This window comes from Sus scrofa, chromosome 8, assembly GCF_054392235.1.
Source record: "Sus scrofa isolate SSC_HxYL_T2T_F1_AM1 chromosome 8, Sscrofa_HxYL_maternal_Yorkshire_Landrace_v2.0, whole genome shotgun sequence".
Lineage (NCBI taxonomy): Eukaryota > Metazoa > Chordata > Mammalia > Artiodactyla > Suidae > Sus > Sus scrofa.
In genome coordinates this window covers 81,002,423-81,024,098 of record NC_139390.1, presented here as the reverse complement: position 1 = coordinate 81,024,098, position 21,676 = coordinate 81,002,423, and the positions used below count along the sequence as shown (strand labels likewise).

General features: G+C 41.2%; 1 protein-coding gene and 1 pseudogene across 2 annotated transcripts; one reads left to right on the top strand and one right to left on the bottom strand.

Moving 5' to 3' along the window:
• The first annotated feature begins 5,508 nt into the window (after positions 1-5,508).
• On the top strand, positions 5,509-5,627 carry LOC146400894 (U6 spliceosomal RNA; annotated as a pseudogene).
• Positions 5,628-12,333: 6,706 nt separating this feature from the next.
• FGG (fibrinogen gamma chain) lies at positions 12,334-21,410 on the bottom strand. Of its 2 annotated transcripts, NM_001244524.1 has the most exons (10): positions 21,129-21,410; positions 20,983-21,027; positions 20,597-20,780; positions 20,391-20,484; positions 19,378-19,508; positions 18,658-18,791; positions 16,972-17,156; positions 14,642-14,919; positions 13,128-13,297; positions 12,334-12,607 (listed from the first exon to the last, which is right to left on the bottom strand). In NM_001244524.1, exons 1-10 carry the CDS (start codon positions 21,207-21,209, stop codon positions 12,593-12,595), a joined length of 1,317 nt encoding a protein of 438 aa, NP_001231453.1. In that variant the 5' UTR covers positions 21,210-21,410; the 3' UTR covers positions 12,334-12,592. The 2 variants fall into 2 exon arrangements, with proteins under 2 accessions (NP_001231453.1, XP_005666850.1); XM_005666793.3 differs by lacking the exon at positions 12,334-12,607 and having other exon boundaries at positions 12,816-13,297; positions 21,129-21,266.
• Between the last annotated feature and the right edge of the window lie 266 nt (positions 21,411-21,676).

The following is a 21,676-nucleotide window of genomic DNA, read 5'->3' as shown; positions in this document are numbered from 1 at the left end:
TTCAGACATCAGCCCCCGAAGCCAAAGGTTCAAGGTTCATAAACCCAGCTACACCATTTCCCAGCTCTGCTCTTGGACAAACTCCTTTGCCTCTTTAAGCCTCAGCTTCCTCATTTTAAAAACAAGGATAAGAATAACCTACCACATATGGTTTTTTACACAGAATAAATGAGTTTGTCCTTGTCAATCCCTTGAAGCAATGATTGCTACATAGCAAGTACTCAGTGTTAACAATGACTGGAGAATGTAAAGTGCCACAAAAAACACCACTTCTTTCCAGTTTCTATGTCTTTGGATGTGCTAATTTACTTTCCCAGCTCTTCATCTCCATATCAAATTTTCTAAGGGTTGCCAAATTTAGCAAATGAAAAAGCAGGATGCCCAGTTAAATTGGAATGTCAGACAAGCAACAAATACATTTTGGTGTGAGTGTGTTCCGTGCAATATTTAGACATACTCATGCTAAAAATGTGTTGTGGTTGTCATTTATTGCAAATGCATATTTAACTGGCCATCCTGTAAGATGTCTGGCTATCCTACCTTGCCTCAAATTCTGTTTCCTACGGGAAGCCAATCTTGATCATAGTATGACAGCCAAAATGTATTGAGTGTTCACTGAAAGTTGGGTTCTTTGTTAGGCACTTTACAGAGTGCCTGACCTCATGTCCCCAATTAAAAGCAATTTCTTGGAGTTCCTGTCGTAGCTCGATGGCTAACAAATCTGACTAGCATCCAAGAGGAAGCAGGTTCGATCCCTGGCCTTGCTCACTGGGTTAAGGATCCAGTGTTGCCTGGAGCTGTGGTGTAGGTCGCAGACATGGCTCGGATCCCGCCTTTCTATGGCTGTGGTGTAGGCCGTCGGCTACAGCTCTGATTCAACCCCTAGCCTGGGAACCTCCATATGCCATGGATTTGGCCCTAAAGAGCAAAAAACAAAACAAAACAAAAACAAAAACAAAACAAAACATAAAAACAAAAACACCCCCAACAAAACAGAAATCTCTTGTTCTTTCATACTTCCTTAGACCATATGCCACTCATGGCATCTAGCATTGTGGGGACATTGCCCATCTCCCCCATGAGACAATAAACTTGAGAGCTGACATTGGTCTGTATATTCTCCCCCAAAGCTGTGGGCCTTCATGGAACAAGGAAGCGTGCGTGGGTTCCACCGATGTGAAATGGAGCCCCATCCTCCCAGGCTCTGCTGGCCCGTGATGCTTGCTGGCAGTGGATGAGAGCTCTGGTACGCGGCAGTGCCCTACACGTCTGGCTCCATGGAAGGTCCAAGCCCACCTCTGGTGTGGTTTCTTGGATTCCTAGAAGCAGTGGTGGAGCTCAGCGAGAGCCCTAGAGCCTCATCCAGGTTCTGGAGGGTAAGGATGCTGTGGAAAGCTGGGTTGGTCCCACCTTTCTACAGGGTTGAACTAGCAAGATGTCATCAACACAGGACTCCGAGACGGGCTTCCCTGGATGGTCTCCTCTGTTCTCGAGGGTGAACCCGGCACGTGGAAGAAGTTTAGAAAAAGTGCTCTGGGGAGCTTCAGGTGACTTAGCTGGACCTGGTCCAATGGAAATGAAGTCAACTGAAAAACAGCTGCCACTCTGGGGCTGTGTCCAAAGTCCCTCTGGGGGGCCATTCTTGCTGTCCCACGGCCCCTTCCGGTATCTGCATGTCCCACTCCCTTCCTTAATCCTGGATCTGCTCAGGTGGCACCTCTTTTGAGGCCTCCTTCAACCTCCCTACCTAAAAGGGCAGCCCTCCTCACTGTTATTCTCTTAACCCGGGTTGATTTTCGCTCATCTTACTTTATCACTACTGGACAATATCTATTGGAAAGTTAGTTGTTTATTTTTTGTCTCTTCCACATCAAGTTTTGTGATGCCGAGGCACACTGCCTAGTACAATGCAAGCCCAGGGTAAATACGTGCAGGTGTTTGCTGGGGGAACAGAAGGACAGTGGGCTTTGCAGAGAGGGAGATTTGCATTCTAGCTAAGTGACGGGGATAAACTAAATTCTCTGAACGGGCTTACTTATCTATTAGATGGAGATGGCAATATTTATCTTGTAGAGCTGTTGCCAGGGTTAAGTAAAATGTGCAGCTATACGTGACATCTTTGGTATCCACCTTAGAAGCTCCGGAAATGGGAGCTTACATCGTTCCTAGAAGGTTCCAATGTCCCCAAATAGAAAGTCCCCATGTTAGCTCTCCAGGGCCAGAATTCCCTAACCAGGCACTTTGGGGGGGCCTTCTTTGGGGCTGGCACTGCAGAAATGAGCAATGGGTTCTTTCCCTCACAAACAAGCCTATTATCAGCTATGGAGAAGGAGGCTTTGTGTTTAGACAGAAAGCCACGCAGGTGTCTAGGCAAAAATAATACAGTATCATTATTGGTATTGAGGTACAGTGATGTTCAATATCGTATAAATTTTAGGCGTACAACACAGTGAGTCACAGGTTTTAAAGATATTCCGTTTAGAGTTATTGTAAAATATTGGCCATTGTTATGCAATATATAGGAGTTTCATTTTTTAAAGAATGTGACAATAAGAATAACTTTTTTTTGGAGTTCCCGTTGTGGCTCAGTGGTTAACAAATCCGACTACAAACCATGAGGTTGTGGGTTCGATCCCTGGCCTTGCTCAGTGGGTTAAGAATCTGGCATTGCCGTGACCTGTGGTGTGGGTTGCAGTTGCGGCTCAGATCCTGAGTTGCTGTGGCTGTGGCATTGGCTGGTGGCTACAGCTCTGATTCAACCCCTAGACTGAGAACCTCCATATGCTGTGGGAGTGGCCCTAGAAAAGGCAAAAAGACCAAAAAAAAAATAATAATAACTTTTTTTTTTGGTCTTTTTTAGGGCCGCACTCATAGCGTATGGAGGTTCCCAGGCTAGGGGTTGAATTGGAGCTGTTGCTGCTGGCCTCCACCACAGCCAGAGCCACACCGAATCTGAGTGGTGTCTGCGACCTGCACCACAGCTCATGGCAATGCTGGATCCATGCGCTGAGGGAGGCCAGGAATCGAACCTGTGACCTCATGGATCCTAGTCAGATACATTTCCTTTGAGCCACAATGGGAACTCCAAGAATATCTTTACAAATATAAAAATGGAAAAAAATGAGAAACATCCAATTTCTTAAACCAAAACCACTGCATATTACATTTTCCCCGAATATATCATAGTATATAGTATGACTATATACTATTTTCTTTAGCTCTAATGAGAGAAATGCTTCATTCCTTTACCCTTTGAAATTATGTAATTCCCAACAAATTATGAGTATTTAAATGCAGGGATTCACATATTTGTTATGCCGACACATCAGGAAGAGCTGAAATATTTCTTATTCGTATGAAGTTAATGTATATAGAAAGAATAGAAATACCATAGCTGTAATAATGTTTCACTTTTTTTTTTTTTTTTTTTTTTTTGGCTGCACCCACAGCATATGGAAATTCCCATGCCCAGGCCACAGCTGCGGCAAGTCAGGATCCTTAATCCCCTGAGGCACAGTGGGAACTCCATAATGTTTCAATTTTATTTTATTATTTATTTATTTATTTATTTGCTTTTTAGGGCTGCGCCTGCAGCAGATGAAGGTTCCCAGGCTAGGGGTCAAATGGGAGCTACAGCTGCTGGCCTACGCCATAGCCCCAGCAACGTGGGATACATGCTGCGTCTTTGACCGACACCACAGCTGAGTGTAACTCTGGATCCTTAACCCACTGAGCAAGGCCAGGCCTCAATTATATGCCTGAATTATAAAAAATGTAGGGGATTCTGGCACTTATTCTTTCAGGGCCTCTGGCTCAGGTTTTGACAGACAGCAGTGACTGACCTATAAAGGATTTACTGGAAAACATTGGCAAGTCTGCTTAGCTTTCTGTATCTTATTTTCGCTACTTGTCTCCTGCATTGCAAGAGTATTACAAAAGTTTGTTTTTAACCAATCTGTTTACTGTGAAAGGTGAATGAGTTAGTATGATGCACTATCTAAGAGTAACTAGTGGGACTTTTGCTTTCAGAACTTATCAATCTCCCGACTACAGGTGGTTTTCCTGGAAGTTTTAGCTGTAGAAAGAAATGGGAATTTCTTTAAATACCCGGAAATGATTCTGAACTACATTTACGAAAGTGAGAAAGGAGAAAATTTTTTCTTGATCTTTCCTGATTCTGTCATACTGCATTTCTCTTTAATCTCTTTATTCAGGAAAGAAATCTATTTTATTGTAGATTAATAACTGTCCCCAGGAGTTCACGTCGTGGTGCAGTGAAAGTGAATCTGACTAGGAACCATGGAGTTTCGGGTTTGATCCCTGGCCTCTCTCGGTGGGTTGAGGATCCAGCATTGCCATGAGCTGTGGTGTAGGTCACAGAGGCAGCTTGGATCTGGCATTGCTGTGGCTGTGGTGCAGGCCAGTGGCTACAGCTCCGATTGGACCCCTAGCCTGGGAACTTCCATAGGCCTCGAGGGTGTGGCCTTTAAATGACAAAAACAAAACAAAACAACTCTCCCCAGATTAATGCCGTTTAATTTAATTGAATAATTTTTTTGGCATTTTTGGAATTAAATTCTGTAATTTTCTAGTAATAGAATAATTATTCTCTTTTTTGTCCTTATGCATGATTTTCATGGTCTTTTACTTAAGCAGTTTTTTTTTTTTTTTTTTTTTTTTTTTGCTTCTTTAGGGCCACACCTGTGGCATATAGAGGTTCCCAGGCTAGGGGTCGAATCAGCTGGCCTACACCACAGCTCACAGTAACCGCCGGATCACCAACCCACTGGGCGAGGCCAAGGATAGAACCCGCATCCTCATGGATGCTACTCAGATTCGTTTCCACTGAACCACGACAGGAACTCCTACTTAAGCACTTTTAATCAAATTTCCACTAAGTAGTTCGTGTGTGTGTGATATGTTATGTGTGTATGATGGGTGTGTATGTGAGAGAGAGAGAGAGGTGAAGGTGAGGTCCCTGAGTTTCCTCCACTGCTTTATTTCTTTTGGTTTTAAACTGCATTATCAATTAAATAATCCACTTTTCAAGATAAATCAATTTTACTTATAATTTGTTTTGCTGAATTTTACTGAATTTATCAATATTTTTGGTTCTTCTATTAAAAATTAGCAAACATGATCTATCAGTTGGTACTTATTTAGGATGATATATAGAGATCTGGGGAAATAATATCTATAAAGTATTTAGACTTTCCACAGCAAGGAATTATACGAAAAAATATGGGGTAATTTAATTACCCAGAGCCATTGAATTCCCTGTGATTCCTTTTTTTTTTTTTTTTTTTCCTCTGGCTGCTCCCCACCCCCAACCAGCATATGGAAGTTCCCAAGCCAGGCGTTGAATCTATACCACAGCTGCAGCAATGCCTGATCCTTAACACACTGCGTGGGCCAGGAATTGAAATAGCCAGATTTCCACAGAGACAAGCCAGATCCTTAACCCACTGCACCACACGGAACTCCTCTCTATGAGTCTTCTTGAAACTTATTTTTAATGGACAATTCCTAGTAATATCAAGGCAATTTAAAGAAAGCATTTGGGTAAAATTTTAGCATGGCCCCTGTGCAAGGATGACATGCAAATTCGTGAAGCCTTCCATAATTTTACTGCGAATTTGAGGTTAATAGATACAAATTGCTACTTTTAGAATGGATAGACAATGAGGTCCTGCTGTATAGTACAGGGAACTCTGTCCAATTACTTGTGATGGAACATGATGGAAGACAATACGAAAGACAGCGTATAGATGTATGATTGGGTCACTTTGCTGAACTGCAGAAATTGACAGAACATGTAAATCAACTATAATAAAAAAAAAGAGCATAAAAACTAAAAAGTAAAGTGAAATAAGGAGTTCCAGTCATGGCGCAATGGTTAACGAATCCGACTAGGAACCATGGGGTTGCGGGTTCGATCCCTGGCCTTGCTCAGTGGGTTAAGGATCTGGTGTTGCTGTGAGCTGTGGTGTAGGTCACAGACATGGCTAGGATCCCACGTTGCTGTTGCTCTGGCGTAGGCTGGTGCCTACAGCTCCGATTCAACCCCTAGCCTGGGAACCTCCATATGCCTCGGGAACAGCTCAAGAAAAGGCAAAAAGACAAAATAAAGAAATAAATAAAATGCAGTAAAAGAATTTGGACTATAAAAAAGAGAAAGAATGCCATTTGCAATAACATGAATGGATCTAGAGATAATCATATTAAGCAAAGTAAGTCAGAAAGACAAATATCATGTGCTATCACTTATATGTGGAATCTAAAATATGATACAAATGAACGTATCTATGAAACAGAAACAGACTCACAGACATAGACAACAGGAGGAGGGGGGTGGGAGAGGAAAGGATGGAGAGTTTGGGATTAGCAGATGCAAGCTCTTATATAGAATGGGTAAACAAGGTCGTACTGTATAGCACAGGGAACCATATTCAATATCCTGTGGTAAACCATAATCAAAATAATATGAAAAAGAATATATATATTTATATATATGTAAATAAAATTGAGTCACTTCTGTACAGCAAAAATTAACAGAACATGGCAAATCAATTCTACTTCAGTAAAAAAGTTTTTAAAAAGGATGTTACTGTGAAAACTGATGAAATCTGAGTTAAGTGTGGAAGTTAGGAAAGAGTAACCACTGGAATTGTTTTCTTAGTTTTGACAAATAAGCCATAGTAATGCCGGATGTTAACACAAAGGAATTGAGTAACAGGTCTAGGGAACTCTTTGTGATATATTTATAACTTTCCTGCAGATAAATAAATTATTCTGAAATTAAAAATGTATTAAAAAATGAAAGTGGGAGTTCCCTTTGTGGCTCAGCAGAAATGAATCTAACTAGTATCCGTGAGGATGCGGGTTCGATCCCTGGCCTCACTCAATGGGTTAAAGATCCAGTGTTGCCATGAGCTGTGGTGTAGGTCACACACGACTGGGATCTGGTGTTGCTGTGGCTGTGATTTAGGCTGGCATCTGAAGCTCCAGTTAGACCCTAGCCTGGGGAATTCCACATGCCACAGGTGTAGCCCTAAAAAGAAAGAAAGAAAGAAAGAAAGAAAGAAAGAGAGAAAGAAAGAAAGAAAGAAAGAAAAGCAAAATTACTAAAATTAAAAAAAAGTATGTAACAATTTATATATTTGTTCCATTATAGCTGGTTTACAGTATTCTTTCAATTTTCTACTATACACCATGGTGACCCAGTTACACATACGTGTATAGATTCTTTTTTCTCACATTATCATGCTCCATCATAAGTGACTAGATGTAGCTCCCAGTGCTAAAGTTTTAAAATTATATTTCCAAACCCAACTGACATTGGATTCAAATCTCACTCTGCAATGCCAACCTAACCAGCAAGAAAATTCATTCTTGCTTTTGTCTTGGGAGCAATTTCTTATATGATCTCATTGGACCCTTACCACAATTCTGTGGTATGAAGAGAAGAGAGAGAATTAGGAAGGAAAACATCCAGTCCAAGGTCTCTTAGATGTCAGACCATTTTTTTCTAAGTCACACTTTAACCATTTGTCCCTGAGGATTTGAAAGAAGCCACTTTCACAGCAGGTTGGAATCTGGCCTGCTGTTTATTCAGGGAGAGTCAACATTCAATTTATTTATGGAGGATCCCCATCCACCACAAGTTACTTCATGCCTCTGAGTTCCCACCAGAAGAAAACCTAGGCGCGGACCCAGGGAAGAGGAGAGAAGGCCAAGGATATCTGCGTTTGGATTTGGAAAAGATGGTTTTGACGCAGTTGTAGACATGATTAAATATCATGGTCTGAACTTAGCTGTTTGGACTTTCGAATCTTTCCCAATGAAATTGAGGTGAACCAGAGCTTGAAATGGTGCCAGCTGTCCTTCCCCAAAGGCTTTCCAGCCTAATAAAGGAACGTGTCCTACAAGCCAGTTTTGGTCAAACCTATTATCAGGACTCCTAACAGGCCAGGGCCATTTGGGCCAAAGCTCATGTTTACAAGGTCAATCATTACCTACCTTTAGCTTGTTCATTTTCCTTCTTTTTTTTTTTTTTTCAAATCATCCCTGGAGAGTGCTTATAATTCATATTCCTTCATGGGGTCAGTTAATTCTCTGATAATTCCTGTGTCCTGAAGTAATTTGTAAACTCCCTCTCTCCCCTAAGAATTAGCATCATCAAATTTATGTTCTCTGACCATAATGCAATGAATTTAGAATGCTAATTTAAAATACAGTTTAAAAGGGCACAAGCTTTGGAACAAAATAATATTCATTTTTTTAAGTCTTGGGTTCAAATGGAAATCAAGGCAAGTTACAAAATACTCAGGTTGTGGGTAGAGCTTAACATAGTACTGAATGGAAAAATGAATAAGTACAAAGAAAACCTTAGCAGTGTTCTCAAAGTGTTTGTGCCAAAGAACCAATTTTATTAAATTTCTAATCAAAGACCTATTAGGTCAAAACTACTGTGAAGTACCACCTTACACCAGCTAGAATGGCCATCTTCAAAACGTATGCAAATAATAAATGCTGTAGAGGGTGTGGGAAAAAGGGAACCCTCTTACGCTGTTGGTGGGAATGCACATTGGTGCAACACATAGAAAACTGTATGGAGGTTCCTCAAAAAACTAAATATAGAACTACCATACAATCAAGCAAGCCATAATTCGAAGAGATACACGCACCCCAATGTTCACTGCAGCGCTATTTGCAATAGCCAAGATATGGAAGCAACCTAAATGTCCATCAACAGAGGAGTGAATAAAGAAGATGTATATATAAACTTCCATATATACAATGGAATATTAGTCATAAAAAAGAATGAAATAATACCAACTGCAACAACATGGCCGGACCTAGAAACTGTCATACTAAACAAACTTAGTGAAAGACAGACATCACACAATATCACCTACATGTGGAATCTAAGGGGGAAAAAGGGTATGATGAACTTATTTGCAGAACAGAAACAGATTCGCAGACGTTGAAAAACGTATGGGTACCAAAGAGGACAGGTTGGGGGTTGGGAGGGATGGACTGGGGGTTTGGGGCTGGCATATGCACACTGAGGTATATGGAACAATTGGCCAAGGGGGACCTGCTGTATAGCACAGAGAACTCTACCCAATATTTTGTGATAATCTTTGTGGGAAAAGAATCTGAGAGAGAATGGATATGTGTATGTGTATATATATGACTGGGTCACTTGGTTGTACAGCAGAAAGGACCACAGCCTTGTCAACTAACTACACTTCAATAAAATTTTAAAAAGGCTATAAAATACAATAAAAAGAACTGCTAGTAAAATAAAATGTAGAAAACAATGATATGAAAATATAGACCCCAATTTTTATTATTAGATTCCAAAGGCATATAATTATATTTGAATAAATATAATCATCACATACATAATATGAGAAAAATGTTTCTACACACTCATTCTCAATTATCAATCTTTTCTTCAATTCTCAATCATCTTTTTTTTAACTTGTCAATGCTGACTGGTAACAAAAATTGGGAGATCAGCAATTCTGAGTAATGCTGATTTATAACACATATAGCATTTATGTAAATTAAAAATATGTAGCACAAAAGAATAGCCATTTTTTTTTTCTTTTTAGGGCCGTGCCTGCGGCATATTCAGGTTCCCAGGCTAGGGGTCAAATCAGAGCTGCAGCTGCTGGTCCACACCACAGCCACAGCAACGCAGGATCCCAGGATCCGAGTCATGTCTGAGACCTACACCACAGCTAATGGCAATGCCAGATCCTTAACCCACTGATTTGAGGGATCAAATCCGTGTCCTCATGGATGCTAGTCAGATTGGTTAACCGCTGAGCCACAGTGGGAACTCCTGCCCATGCTTTTTAAGAATAAGTACAAATAAAAAATGCAATAAATCAATTACAATGGTTGTTTATTAAGGGATTAAAGGGAAGCCAAGAAAATTTGAATACAAGACTCAATCAATCAAGAGTGACCCAGCACAGAAGAATGTGAATGGTGTGATAAAAGCATGACTAACTCTGAGTTCCCGTGGTGGCACAGCCGAAACAAATCTGACTAGCATCCATAAGGTTGCAGGTTAGATCCCTGGCCTTGCTCAATGGCTTAAAGATCCAGCGTTGCCATGAGCTTTGGTGTAGGTCGCAGATGCAGCTTGGCTCCCATGTTGCTGTGGCTGTTGAATCAAAAGACCTCTGCCCTATAATTCATGACCTGAAGCCATGGTTTCAGTGCATCTGTACCAGTACCTTCCTTTCTGGAATCTTCCCTCTGTGGATTTTTCAAAATGTGTGACCGTGCATAGCTATTTTGTACTTAGCCTCCCTATTTTGTGGTGTCTGAGTTTTGTATGCCCAGGAAAGTAAAGGGAAGGCCTGGTTAATAATTATCTGTGATTTGCGTTGTGCAGAAAAGTAATCTGTCTCTATGAGGCTCCAAACTCTTTGTTACACTTAAAAGTAGGGGTTGTGGGATGGAAATCCTATCAAATCAGATTGTGCTAATCATCATATAACTATAAATGTAATAAATTCATTGAGTAATTAAAAAAAGGAGAAAAGAAAAAAGTGGATTTTTTAAAAAAGTTGATATTTCAAGATGATTCTTTCCATTTCTATTTTATTGATGAAGACATGATACAGTTGACTCTGGAAGTGTATCTCTTGCTTTGTTTTTTAAGCTGTGGCCCTTCAATGTATGTATTATGGACACTCACAAATCACGGAACCCCAAAATGTTTATGTAAACATAGTTGATATTTTAGAACAAACCCTGGAAACATGATCGGGGAAAAATCAGAAACTTTTGGACTTGCTCATATTTATTTTGTGTTTAGCATTTTTATTAAATTTTATAGATCAGTTGGGGAGAACAAATATGTACAAATAATGCATATAGCTCAAGATTTGTTCAAAATGTATATGCATATATTTTGCATAATTATCATCATAGGATTGTTTTTCCATCTTAAAAATTCACTTATATATTTGTAAATGTAGAGATAGTATGCTTATTATGCAATCATTGCATTTTATTCCATTGTCCTAATAAACCACCTTGCTTGTTCAGGCTTCCACTGCTAAATATTTTCTGAATTTCCCACTGCTACTAAGTATACAGTTGGATTTCTATATATTGCTATTTTTTTTCAAAAATAATTTTCTTGGGATAAATCATTGGCGTGGTGGTCTTGCCTTAAAACACATGAATATTTCCGTAACTCCTCCAATGACCAAATTGCTCATCAAAAGGATTTTGTAGATTCTCAAAGGGAAAACTGCACACATTCTGAGTTTAGAAGTAGTTTGGAACATAAGGGGGTGGGAACAGAGACGGCTGAAGGCAAGATGGAAAACAGGAAGGAGGCGATTGCCCTTGTCCATTGCGAGAGCTGTAGATTCCCAACTAGAATGGCAGCAATGGGTATGGAGAAGGGAATGAATATAATAAATATTTAGGAGGGGAATTTGACAGGCTTGATGATATGCAGAAAGAGGAATAAAGACTTAGTCCTAGTCTTTTGAAACTTGAGAACCGAGTGGACTAGAACAGTATTGGGAGAAAGCAGGATGCTATATGCCCACATAGGGGCTAGTTCAATGAAGGCAGTCAATAAATGCTAGTGGAATGAACGGATCCTGCATACACGAATGAATGAATCAATGCTCCCATTTTCCCAATGCCTCATGAGTATTTGGTTGTACACCTAGAAGCTGACTTTCTGTTTTTTATCTCCTCAATAGGAGACTTCTAAAATTTGGACTCATGAGAACAAGGAAGTGAGAGAATTAGGAAAGAAATTGTGAAAAGGAAGAGACTCCAAAGCCGATGCTCAGGTCTTCAGAACAACCAGATCCTCCCCTCATAAAATTAGTCAATTACTTTTCCCGGTCAGCCTGATGTCAACTTAGGTCGATTCAGCTATTCCTCACAGAATGTTGGCTATTCCTGATCTCTGGCTGCTGAAGTAATGGCTTCATTCCACTTCACTCGTTGTTCACAGTAAGGGGCTGGGCAGGCACCTCCCTTGGGCTCTCTGCTCTGAGCTGGAGTCCTCTCCAAACACTGACACATGGCCACAGGAGTCTGGAGATAAGAGGCTTCTCCGGGTGAATCCCTAAACACCCGGAATACCTTAGTTATGTGATTGTGGCTTGTGTTTGTTTTTATATCAAATTTTGTCATTTGGGGTTGCTATATTTTTCTGTATTTGTCTTATAACCCCTGGAGGGCAAAAGCCAGGATTTGTGTTTCCTTCGTAACTTCCCAAGAGTCAGGTAGAATGTTTAGCATAGAGTGAAGACGAAACCCAACTATAATTATACATTGAAGGAAAGCGATAGTTTTTAATGGTCAAAAAAAGGTATCATATATCTAGCCTTAGGAAACAAAAGATTTATTGAAATGGTATGTAGATAAATTATCACCAGCATAAAACTGTTAGTGGAGTTTTCAATATGGGTTCTTTTTACTCTTAAAATGAAGTGAGGCGTTTTGCAAGTCCATTGTCCCACAGGAAAAATATTATATTTCTCTGTTCAGATAAAGTCCTTTAAAAAAAGTAAATCATTTTGGAAATGTTCTTTTAGATGTCTCCAGCCTATGACCAAAAAAATATATATGTATTAAAAAGATACAATTCTTTCCATTTAAAATAACAATTAAATATGAATGACTTAGGGGTAGTAAACATGGAAAAAATACTTAGGCATTTGACATGCTAGAATTTGCCCCCATTTAATTAACATATACTAAAATATTTAAGAAATAATTTTTAAAAATCACCAAGACAAAATAATGCATGATCATTACAATGCAAAATACCACAATAATTTTATTACATATTTAGGAAATGAGCCAAAACAATATCTCATCAAATAAACAATTTTTAAATAATTCTGCCTTCAGCCATTTGGGACTGTAGTCGGAAGTGAGTTTTAATGGCCATTCAAGGCTAACTGCCGTTAATAAAAGACTTAAAATTAATAAACACCGTCAGAGAAAATGGGAAGACAATTTCAAAAACGTTTCTGAATTTTATGGGCTAATAGAATGAACAGCTACGTCTCAAGGTCAGTGACTTAGTCATATTCTATTTCAACGTGGTGGTCTGGTCTGACCTGTTTGGCTCCCCCAAGGCTGTGCTGTTGTCCATCTTCGATGGCAATTCTGTTATATGGGATCAACTTCATGGTGGTTTTCTTCATGGAATACCACCGGGATTTCCAAGTGGCCCAAATAATGCCATTATCATAACCATTAGGAGTAGATGATTTTGAGTAAGTGCCCCCTAGAAAAATCATAGACACATGGATCATTGCCTTTGAATCTCCATACCCCAGAGAGTCTACAAGGAATTGTCTACTATGAAGTCCATTGTCATGGACATCAGATTTATTTTTTTTATTATTTATTTTATTTATTTTTTTCCTTTTTAGGGTCACGCCTGCGGCCTATGGACGTTCCCAGGCCTGAGGTCCAATCAGAGCTGCAGCTGCCGGCCTACACCAGAACCACAGCAATGCAGGATCCGAGCCGCGTCTTCCACCTACATCACAGCTCACAGCAACGCCAGATCCTTAACCCACTGAGCAAGGCCCGGGATCGAACCCACATCCTCGTGGATATTAGTTGGGTCCGTTAACCGCTAAGTCATGAAGCGAACTTCTTAAGTAGCTCTTAAGAGGATCCCAAGTCACCTCTTGGCTAGGACTGTGCCCTCAGGAGGTCAGCCTGCTGGTCTTAATGGATGTGAGCTCCCCCAGGCTTCACTGCTGGGGAGTAACAGTACTGTGTCAGTAAGTAAAACCAGTGCTCAGAGTGATTCCGGCCTTAGACTGATCTATACCTCGCCCTCCTCCCATCCCAAACTAAGTGTTCCCATGCCTCAGGCTGGACTCCTCTGAAGCTCTCATGGACCCCTGCTCTCGCCAGCACCGCCCTGCTCTTCACTTCATTCCTCCAGACACCTTCTCACTGCTCACTGGTTGTATCTGAGACATGGCTCGTGGGAAGCTGAGCCAGGCTACTGTGTTAACGAGTGTCAGCACGGCAGTGTTAGCCCATCCAGATCATGTATCTAGTAAGCCTAGAGAGACACCAAAGTACCAACTCTGATGGAAGCATAATGGACATCACTGGATTGTTTGCGGCAGGTGAATTTCTTGTAGAGGGACCAAGTTCAGGGATAAGGTAGCATTACCCAACTCTGGTTTAAAATGAAGAGCTATATAATGTGTTCCCATTGTGGCTCAGCAGAAACGAATCTGATTAGCATCCATGAGGACGAGGTTTGATCCCTGGCCTTGCTCAGTGAGTTAAGGATCCAGTGTTTCCATGAGCTGTGGTGTAGGTCACAGATGCGGCTCGGATCTGGCATTGCCGTGGCTGTGGCATAGGCCAGTGGCTACAGTTCCGATTCGACGTCTAGCCTGGGAACCTCCATATGCTGCAGGTGTGGCCCTAAAAAGACAAAAAGTAAAATTAAATTAAAAAGTAAAAAATAAAATAGAGCTATATAAAAAGCTTCCAATATCGCTACTAATTGTTTCTTACTTCCTTACATTTATTTGTTACCTTTTATAAAAAACATAATCTCTACACAAATTAATGTATCTAAGGAAGGAAGCCATACCTGGGTAATAAACTCCATTGAGGTGGCCAGCATGACACTTGTTCATCCACCAACCAGATCCATCCTGTTCAGCACAGTTCCCATCAAATTTATCATTGTCATTGTCCCAGGTACTGAACTGCATGCCATTGTGGGATGTGAGAAACTTGTCACTAGAATCATCGCCAAAATCAAAGCCATCAAATGCATCTCCGGCATCTCCACCAAGGAAGTAGGCGTATGTCATGCGGTACTTGTCACTTTCAGGTCCCACCCTGAATGTGGAGTAGTCGGCAGTACTACAGAGACAGAGGAGAGACTTTAGACCCTAAGCCCCAGGAAGCATCACACAAGTTCCCTCTTTCATAGAACTATTGTTTGGAATTTTTAACTTTGCTTCTTAAATCTGAAATGTGCTCACTGAAAAAATTTTCGGCAAATCTGGCAAGGAAGGGACAATGACAAGCTCCACCCAGGATGGATATAGAAACCTTCAGGGAAAATGAAAATTTTCAGCCCTATGAATGATTTTTTTCCCTAGAGGATCCTATTATCCAATCCAGACATGTGGATGAATCTAATTTCATATATTCCACTTCCATCTCCATATTTAGCATGTATACCCGGCTCTCATAAACCACATTCATTATCTGACAGTGAGTGACTATGGATTAATGCAACAAGCTTGAAGGAGCTACAGTTCCATGAGCCACTCAAACCATCTAAAGGGAGAGCTCCTCCAGGGGTCCTCCCTTCCCAAGAAGGAGTTTCCTTGGAAATCACATAAAAGAGGTGGTCCCAGAGTTCCTGCTGTGGCTCAGCAGGTTAAAAACCCAACTAGTATCCATGAGGACGCAGGTTCGATCCCTTGCCTCCCTCAGTGGGTTAAGGATGTGGTGTTGCCCTGAGCTGTAGTGTAGGTTGCAGATGCGGCTGGATCCAGTGTTGCTGCAGCTGTGGTATATAGGCTGGCGGATGCAACTCTGATTCGACTCCTAGCCTGGGAACTACCATATGCCTCAGGTGTGCCCTAAAAAAACAAAACAAAACAAAAAGAGGTGGTCCCTGTGTGGTCTAAAAAACATGAGCTCTTAAGATCAGAGAGGGATTCTCCTCTGGAGAAACACTGTGAATAAGCGCCAGAATTCTATGGCGTATAGGGGAGAATGGCCCTGGTGCATGAACAGAGATTTCCAGAAAACAGTTAGCTTCTGCCTCTATCTCCAATACTTGGGACAAGGGAGATATTCTCACAGGAGAAGGTCTACAGACTCTGGAACTTTCTGCTTAAAAACTGAAAAAGTAAAAATACGTGTTTGGGCACAGACTATTTCATCATGTCCTGGACATAGCAAGAGAGTTGAATACTGTTTGGGGTTTTTGTTTGTTGTTTTGTGGTTTTTTTAAGGCTGCACCTGCAGCATATGGAAGTTCTCAGGCTAAGGGTCAAATGAGATCTGCAGCCATGCCAGACCCAAGCCACATCAGCAAACTACATGGCAGCTTGTGGCAATGCTGGATCCTTAACCCACTAAGTGAGGCCAGGGATCAAACCCGAATTCTCACTATATTGAGTTCTTAACCCGCTGAGTCATAACGGGAACTCCTGGATGTTGCTTTGAATTTTAATTAAGTATACTATGCTCAAAGTGCCCAGACAGCTCTGCATGTGGGGGGGGGCGCTAGTTTAAAGAAACCAGCTAGGAGAGTTCCCTGGTGGCACAGTGGGTTAAGGATTCAGCATCATCACTTCAGCAGCTTGGGTTGCTGCCTTGATGAGGGTTTGATCCCTGGTCTGGGAACTTCCACATGCTATGGGAATGGCCAAAAAAAAAAAAAAAAAAAAAAAACGAATCCAGCTGATTTAATTTTAAGGTAGCTCATGTATTTGACCCACTGGGAAATGCAAAGAGGCTAGATTCATTCTTCTAGCAGAATAATCATTAAGAGGATGGCTGTAGAGTTAAACTGCCTGAGTTTAAATCCAACTTTATCATATACCAATGATAGAACCTTGGAAAAGTTAATATGTAAAAGGGAACTAATATTGGTTCCTGCCTCATGAGTCATTTGCATTAGATTGAATTATAATTTCCTCTTAATTTCTGGTACCTATTAAATGCTCAGGAAATATTGACTATTATTTTGTATGGTTCCTGGATAAGTGGATTGCACCAATACACTCAAAACCACCCGGATAGGACCTACAGGACTGTCCAAGAACCAAACCGGCTTCTAGGGAAAAATTGTTGGTTGGGCTTTTGCACTTGTCAAACTGTCCATTGTGAGCTGGAGAGCACTCGCTCCAGACCGTCTACCACAACAAGTTAGACGTCCTTTCTAAATAGTACCTGGTTTTGCCACTCCAGTCCTCCAGCTGCACTCTTAATACATAGGGGATGGCAGACTGTGTGGTTATCAGATGAATCTTCTCATTTCCCAGCCAAAATTCTGTGGTTCCAGTAGGAGACAGATGTCCAAACCCTTCTTTATATTGAATCCAGTTTTTCTTGAAATCCTCACTGCCGTCCACCCTCTGAGTACACGTGGCAAGAAGAGAAAGTGGGTTACCAGTGCCCATAAAGAAAACGTTAGAAACATTCAGTCCAGAATACGGAGGGTATGGATTTCCTCATTTACTGAGTGACCCTGGACTAGCTGCCTCAGTTTTCTTACCTGTCAAATAGGAATAATGACACTTACTTCTTCGACTTATTGGGGGATTATACCAGAGAATGTAAAAATACTTAAAAGAATGGCTGGCACATGGTAAAATTATAAACTAGCAGTAGTTTTAAAAAGACTTCTAAAGGCTTTCTTCTTTATAAATTTTAGTTGCATAATATAACAATTTAATATAATGCTCATTTTTAAAGAAAAATTGAAATGTAATAGATAAAACTAAGTAGTAAAGATGAAAGCCATAAAATTGGGATAAAGTATAGAATAAATTTCCTATTTGTCTCAGCATATTTCCATTCCACTTCTCCAGTGGGAGTCACTTAATCTGTTTCTTAAGATCCATGTTATAATAATCTGTGTGAATGTAATTGTGTGTAAATGTATGTATTTTATTCTGTAATAAATAAATAAATAAATAAATAAATAAATAAATAAATAAAAAGACTTCTAGGGAGTTCCCATTGTGGCTCAGCAAAAACGAATCGGACTAGTATCCATGAGAACACAGGTTTGATCCCTGCCCTCGTGCAGCGAGTTGAGGATCTGGTGTTGCCATGAGCTGTGGTGTAGGCTGCAGATGCGGCTCAGATCTGGCGTTGCTGTGGCTGTGGCACCAGTTTGACCGCTAGCCTGGGAACTTCCCTATGCTGAGGGTGTGGCCCTAAAAAGCAAAAGCAAAAAAAACCCAAAATAAATAAATTAGTTAAAAAGACTCCTAGAGGACTCCAGAACTCCAGCTGGATTTTGCTGGTTCTCAGCTGAAGATGGAGACATCAGGCTCTTGCTGAATCTATTCCCCCAACACACTCCCCCGCAAGAGCTCCCATCACTCGCTTTCTCTGAGCGCCCCCTGCAGGATGATTTGTAACAGTGGTCAAAGGTAAACAGAACCAGAAGCCAAGAGGATTTGTAGTGGGTGCCTGGGCCTGCAGAGGCAACAGAGGATCCTGGTCTTGGAGCAGCCCAACTGTGTCCTCTCGGGGACATCATCTTCTTGCGATGGGCAGCCCTAGGCCTGGATGTATCTGTCCAAAGAGGTCCCTTCGAGTTCTTTGTCACCCTGACAGTGCGATTATGTGCCATCATGAATTTACAGCAGCAGGGAGAAGAGAGGCAAAGCGCAGACTGAAACCAAACTCCATCCTGGCTCTGTTACGTATTAGTTATGTGACCTTGGGCAAGTCATTTAACCTCTTGTGCCTAAGTTTCCTCTTCTGTAAATAAGGATAAGAGGGCCAAGACTACCGCCAAGGAAAGTTGTGAGGGTCGATTGGGTTAATACTCCCAAGGTGCTTAGAAAAATATCTGGCAGGACAATTGGGTGTTTATGAAATACACCTGGGTAGGGAAAATACCTTCTGAAACACAGTCCATCCATTTCCAGACCCATCAATTTCACAGTAGACTAAGAACTTCTTCGGAGCTTTCAGAGGTTTGATAAAGTAAAGCCCACTCTCTCTGGCCCCCTTATTGGCAATTTCTTGACAATCTGAAAAAGAAGAAGATGATTTTACGGTGGTTTGAAATCCAGGTAAGACTGTACCAGCCTTGAAAGCAAAATTTTTTTTTTTTTTTTTTTTTTGTCTTTTGGCCATTTCTTGGGCTGCTCCCACAGCATATGGAGGTTCCCAGGCTAGGGGTCAAATCGGAGCTGTAGCCGCCGGCCTACGCCAGAGCCACAGCAACGCAGGATCTGAGCCGCGTCTGCAACCTACACCACAGCTCACGGCAACGCCAGATCCTTAACCCACTGAGCAAGGCCAGGGACCAAACCCGCAACCTCATGGTTCCTAGTCGGATTTGTTAACCACTGAGCCACGACAGGAACTCCTGAAAGCGAAATTTTTAACATGCTACAAACTATTCTTTTCCAGAGAAGTACTTCCTTACTTCTCACAGCATCATTCTTTTCAAATGATGTTTAACTACTCAAGAAAAGTCTCAGCAGTTAGATTGTTTAGATTTAATGGCTAGACTTTTTGCAGTGTATTTGTGTATGGGACAATACACACGATCTCCTTTATTTTTTATATTTGTTTTGATGAACTTGATCCCAATATAAATTTTCCCCTTACCTTTCCCAGTTGTGTCGTGTATTTTTACTGTATCTTTGCAAGGCTCCTGACACTTTGCTTCAAGCTGGATCACTTTCTGTTTCAGGTTAGAGATCTTTTGATTATTTGAATTGTAGATTTCCTGTAAAAATCTATAAGCAAAAGAATAAGGTCATGATATTCCTTTCAGAGAAATACTTTTGTGTTTTCTTTGAAAAATACGTCCTTATTTTCTCAAGAATTATTCCCAGATAAATAACTCCATTCTTGGAAAAAAAAAAGGGTAAAATGATGTTACTAAAATTGAGGCGAATTAGAATTCTAAGGTTGTTGGAAAAGAAAAGAACAAGGTCCTTGTCAACAAACAATGTCATAGTAAGTGGCCATTTGATTTTTACCTTCTGCATAAAGGGCAGCAGGCAACAAAGTACATGAGCGATGAGCCTGATTAATAAGACTACCTGGGGGTTATTCTTAGGACAGAATATTCTCCGGGAAGGAAAAGCTTTGTTCAGTAATCCATGCATGCTGAGGCAGAATTCTTTTTTGCTTATGAATTTACCGAGGAGCTATTTACGAACTACCATCTGTAACTTAACAGGGGAAAACCATCTGTGACATTCTCTTATGTAAGAGAAAACAACAGACATTTTCCCTTTCTTCCTAAATGTTTTTATTTACACAGTTTCGGGAAAAGGTTGGGGAACGTAAAAACAATTTCTGCTTTTGTAGGTTCTCACTGGGTTGCTTGTACATATCCAGATATGATAGAAGAAAAGAAGCTCTAGTGCACAGACTGTGGTTTCTTTGAAGGTACACGAGAGCCAAGGTTCTGGACTACTTTTTTTCTCTACTGGGTCTTAGGAAATTTCTGTAGTGTAGTTTTCTTCTACTGCAATGATGGGCAATAATAATGCAAAAAATAATAACATTATCCCTCTGATATCAAAAAGAGGATAACCCCCTCCTGGGCTGCTTGGAAGACTGGAGAAACACTCCATCTTGGAGAGCAAAGGAAAACCCAAATGCCTTACCGAATCGTTGAGTCGTGTGTTGTAATCAAGTTTTCGTATTTCATAATTTCTTCCAACATTTTCTTGGACTCCTTGGTGGCACTTTGTATCCTATCTATAAGATGGGGTCAGAGACATAAAAAACACTCAAGCCAACAAAACCACTACAACAACAGCAAAAGAACCCCACAGATGATTTTCTCAGGCAGCGCTGGTCAGATTCTCACCTGGTTTTGATAGATCTTCAGGGTTATAGCTGATCTGGATGGCTTTGATCAGCTCTCTGGCTTCCGATGTTTTGTTCTCAACTTGATGTAGGATGCCCTCCAAATTCTGTAGATCCTTCTCTACAGTGTTTTGGTAAGTAGACAGGAAACCTGCGATCCCACACATAGTTGGGCAGTAACTACCCTGAAAATATAATTTTAATACAGTGATTAAACTTTTTCATAAAAAGCTACCTGAAATCTACTGTTTAAAAAAATAGACAAAACCTAGACTATGCTTTTAAAAAAAGTCTAAACGGGCCACACGGTATTTGCGAGAGAATTTCTTTTATTCCTCTGCCCTCCCCTCCAGCTCAAATGCAGCGAGAAACGTAAAAGCTACTTACAAATCTCTCATCTAAGATGCAGCAATTTTCTCGGGTGGCAACATACTAGAGGAGGAAGACACAAACATTTCATGAGTTTATCACACATTTTCTTATTTGTAAGCTCTCCATAGAAAACAGATATGTTTGGGGAACAGCGCACTTACTGCCAGGCATGTTGAAGAGAGCATTGAAAGCGTGTAGAAGCTGAGGATTATTAAACTCCGAGGGTGCGAAGACCAAGTCATGGTGCTGAAGGGAGGTGCCCGGTGCTCCGAGCCCGGTAGAATCAGACGTGTGACCTCTGGGGCCCCAGTCGTCCCTGTATTTAAGCTCCTAGGATGGCAGGACCGCCAGTGGCTGGAGCTGGTCACGGGGCCCCCTGCCTAGGAAGGTGGGATGTTTCCCGGCTCTTTTTCCTCATCCTGGCCACCAACCAATGTCCAGTCAGGTTCCCAGATTTTGCACACAGGTTTAAGCTCCTCCTTTCTGGCTCAGCTCAACCTTTCTCCTCTGAAGCAAACTCTTCTGCAAAGGCTAGTGAAGCATTAGCTGTCTGCCCTGAGAAGGGAGGGAGCCAGGGAGGCTCGGTGATGCAACGGCTTCCAGTACAGGCTGAGAGAGCAAACACCGAGCTGACCTCGACCACAGCACACCTGCCCCAACCCGAAGATGGAGCCTGGTATCATAACCCAAATACCTCAAATTCCCGCAA

Coding starts and splice junctions, on each gene's coding strand:
- FGG (XM_005666793.3), bottom strand. CDS start 21,209: ATGACTTGGTCTTCGCACCCTCGGAGTTTAATAATCCTCAGCTTCTAC. Junction 20,781..20,982: donor GCATCTTAGATGAGAGATTT/GTAAGTAGCTTT, acceptor TTATATTTTCAG/GGTAGTTACTGCCCAACTAT. Junction 18,792..19,377: donor ACACGACACAACTGGGAAAG/GTAAGGGGAAAA, acceptor CTTCTTTTTCAG/ATTGTCAAGAAATTGCCAAT.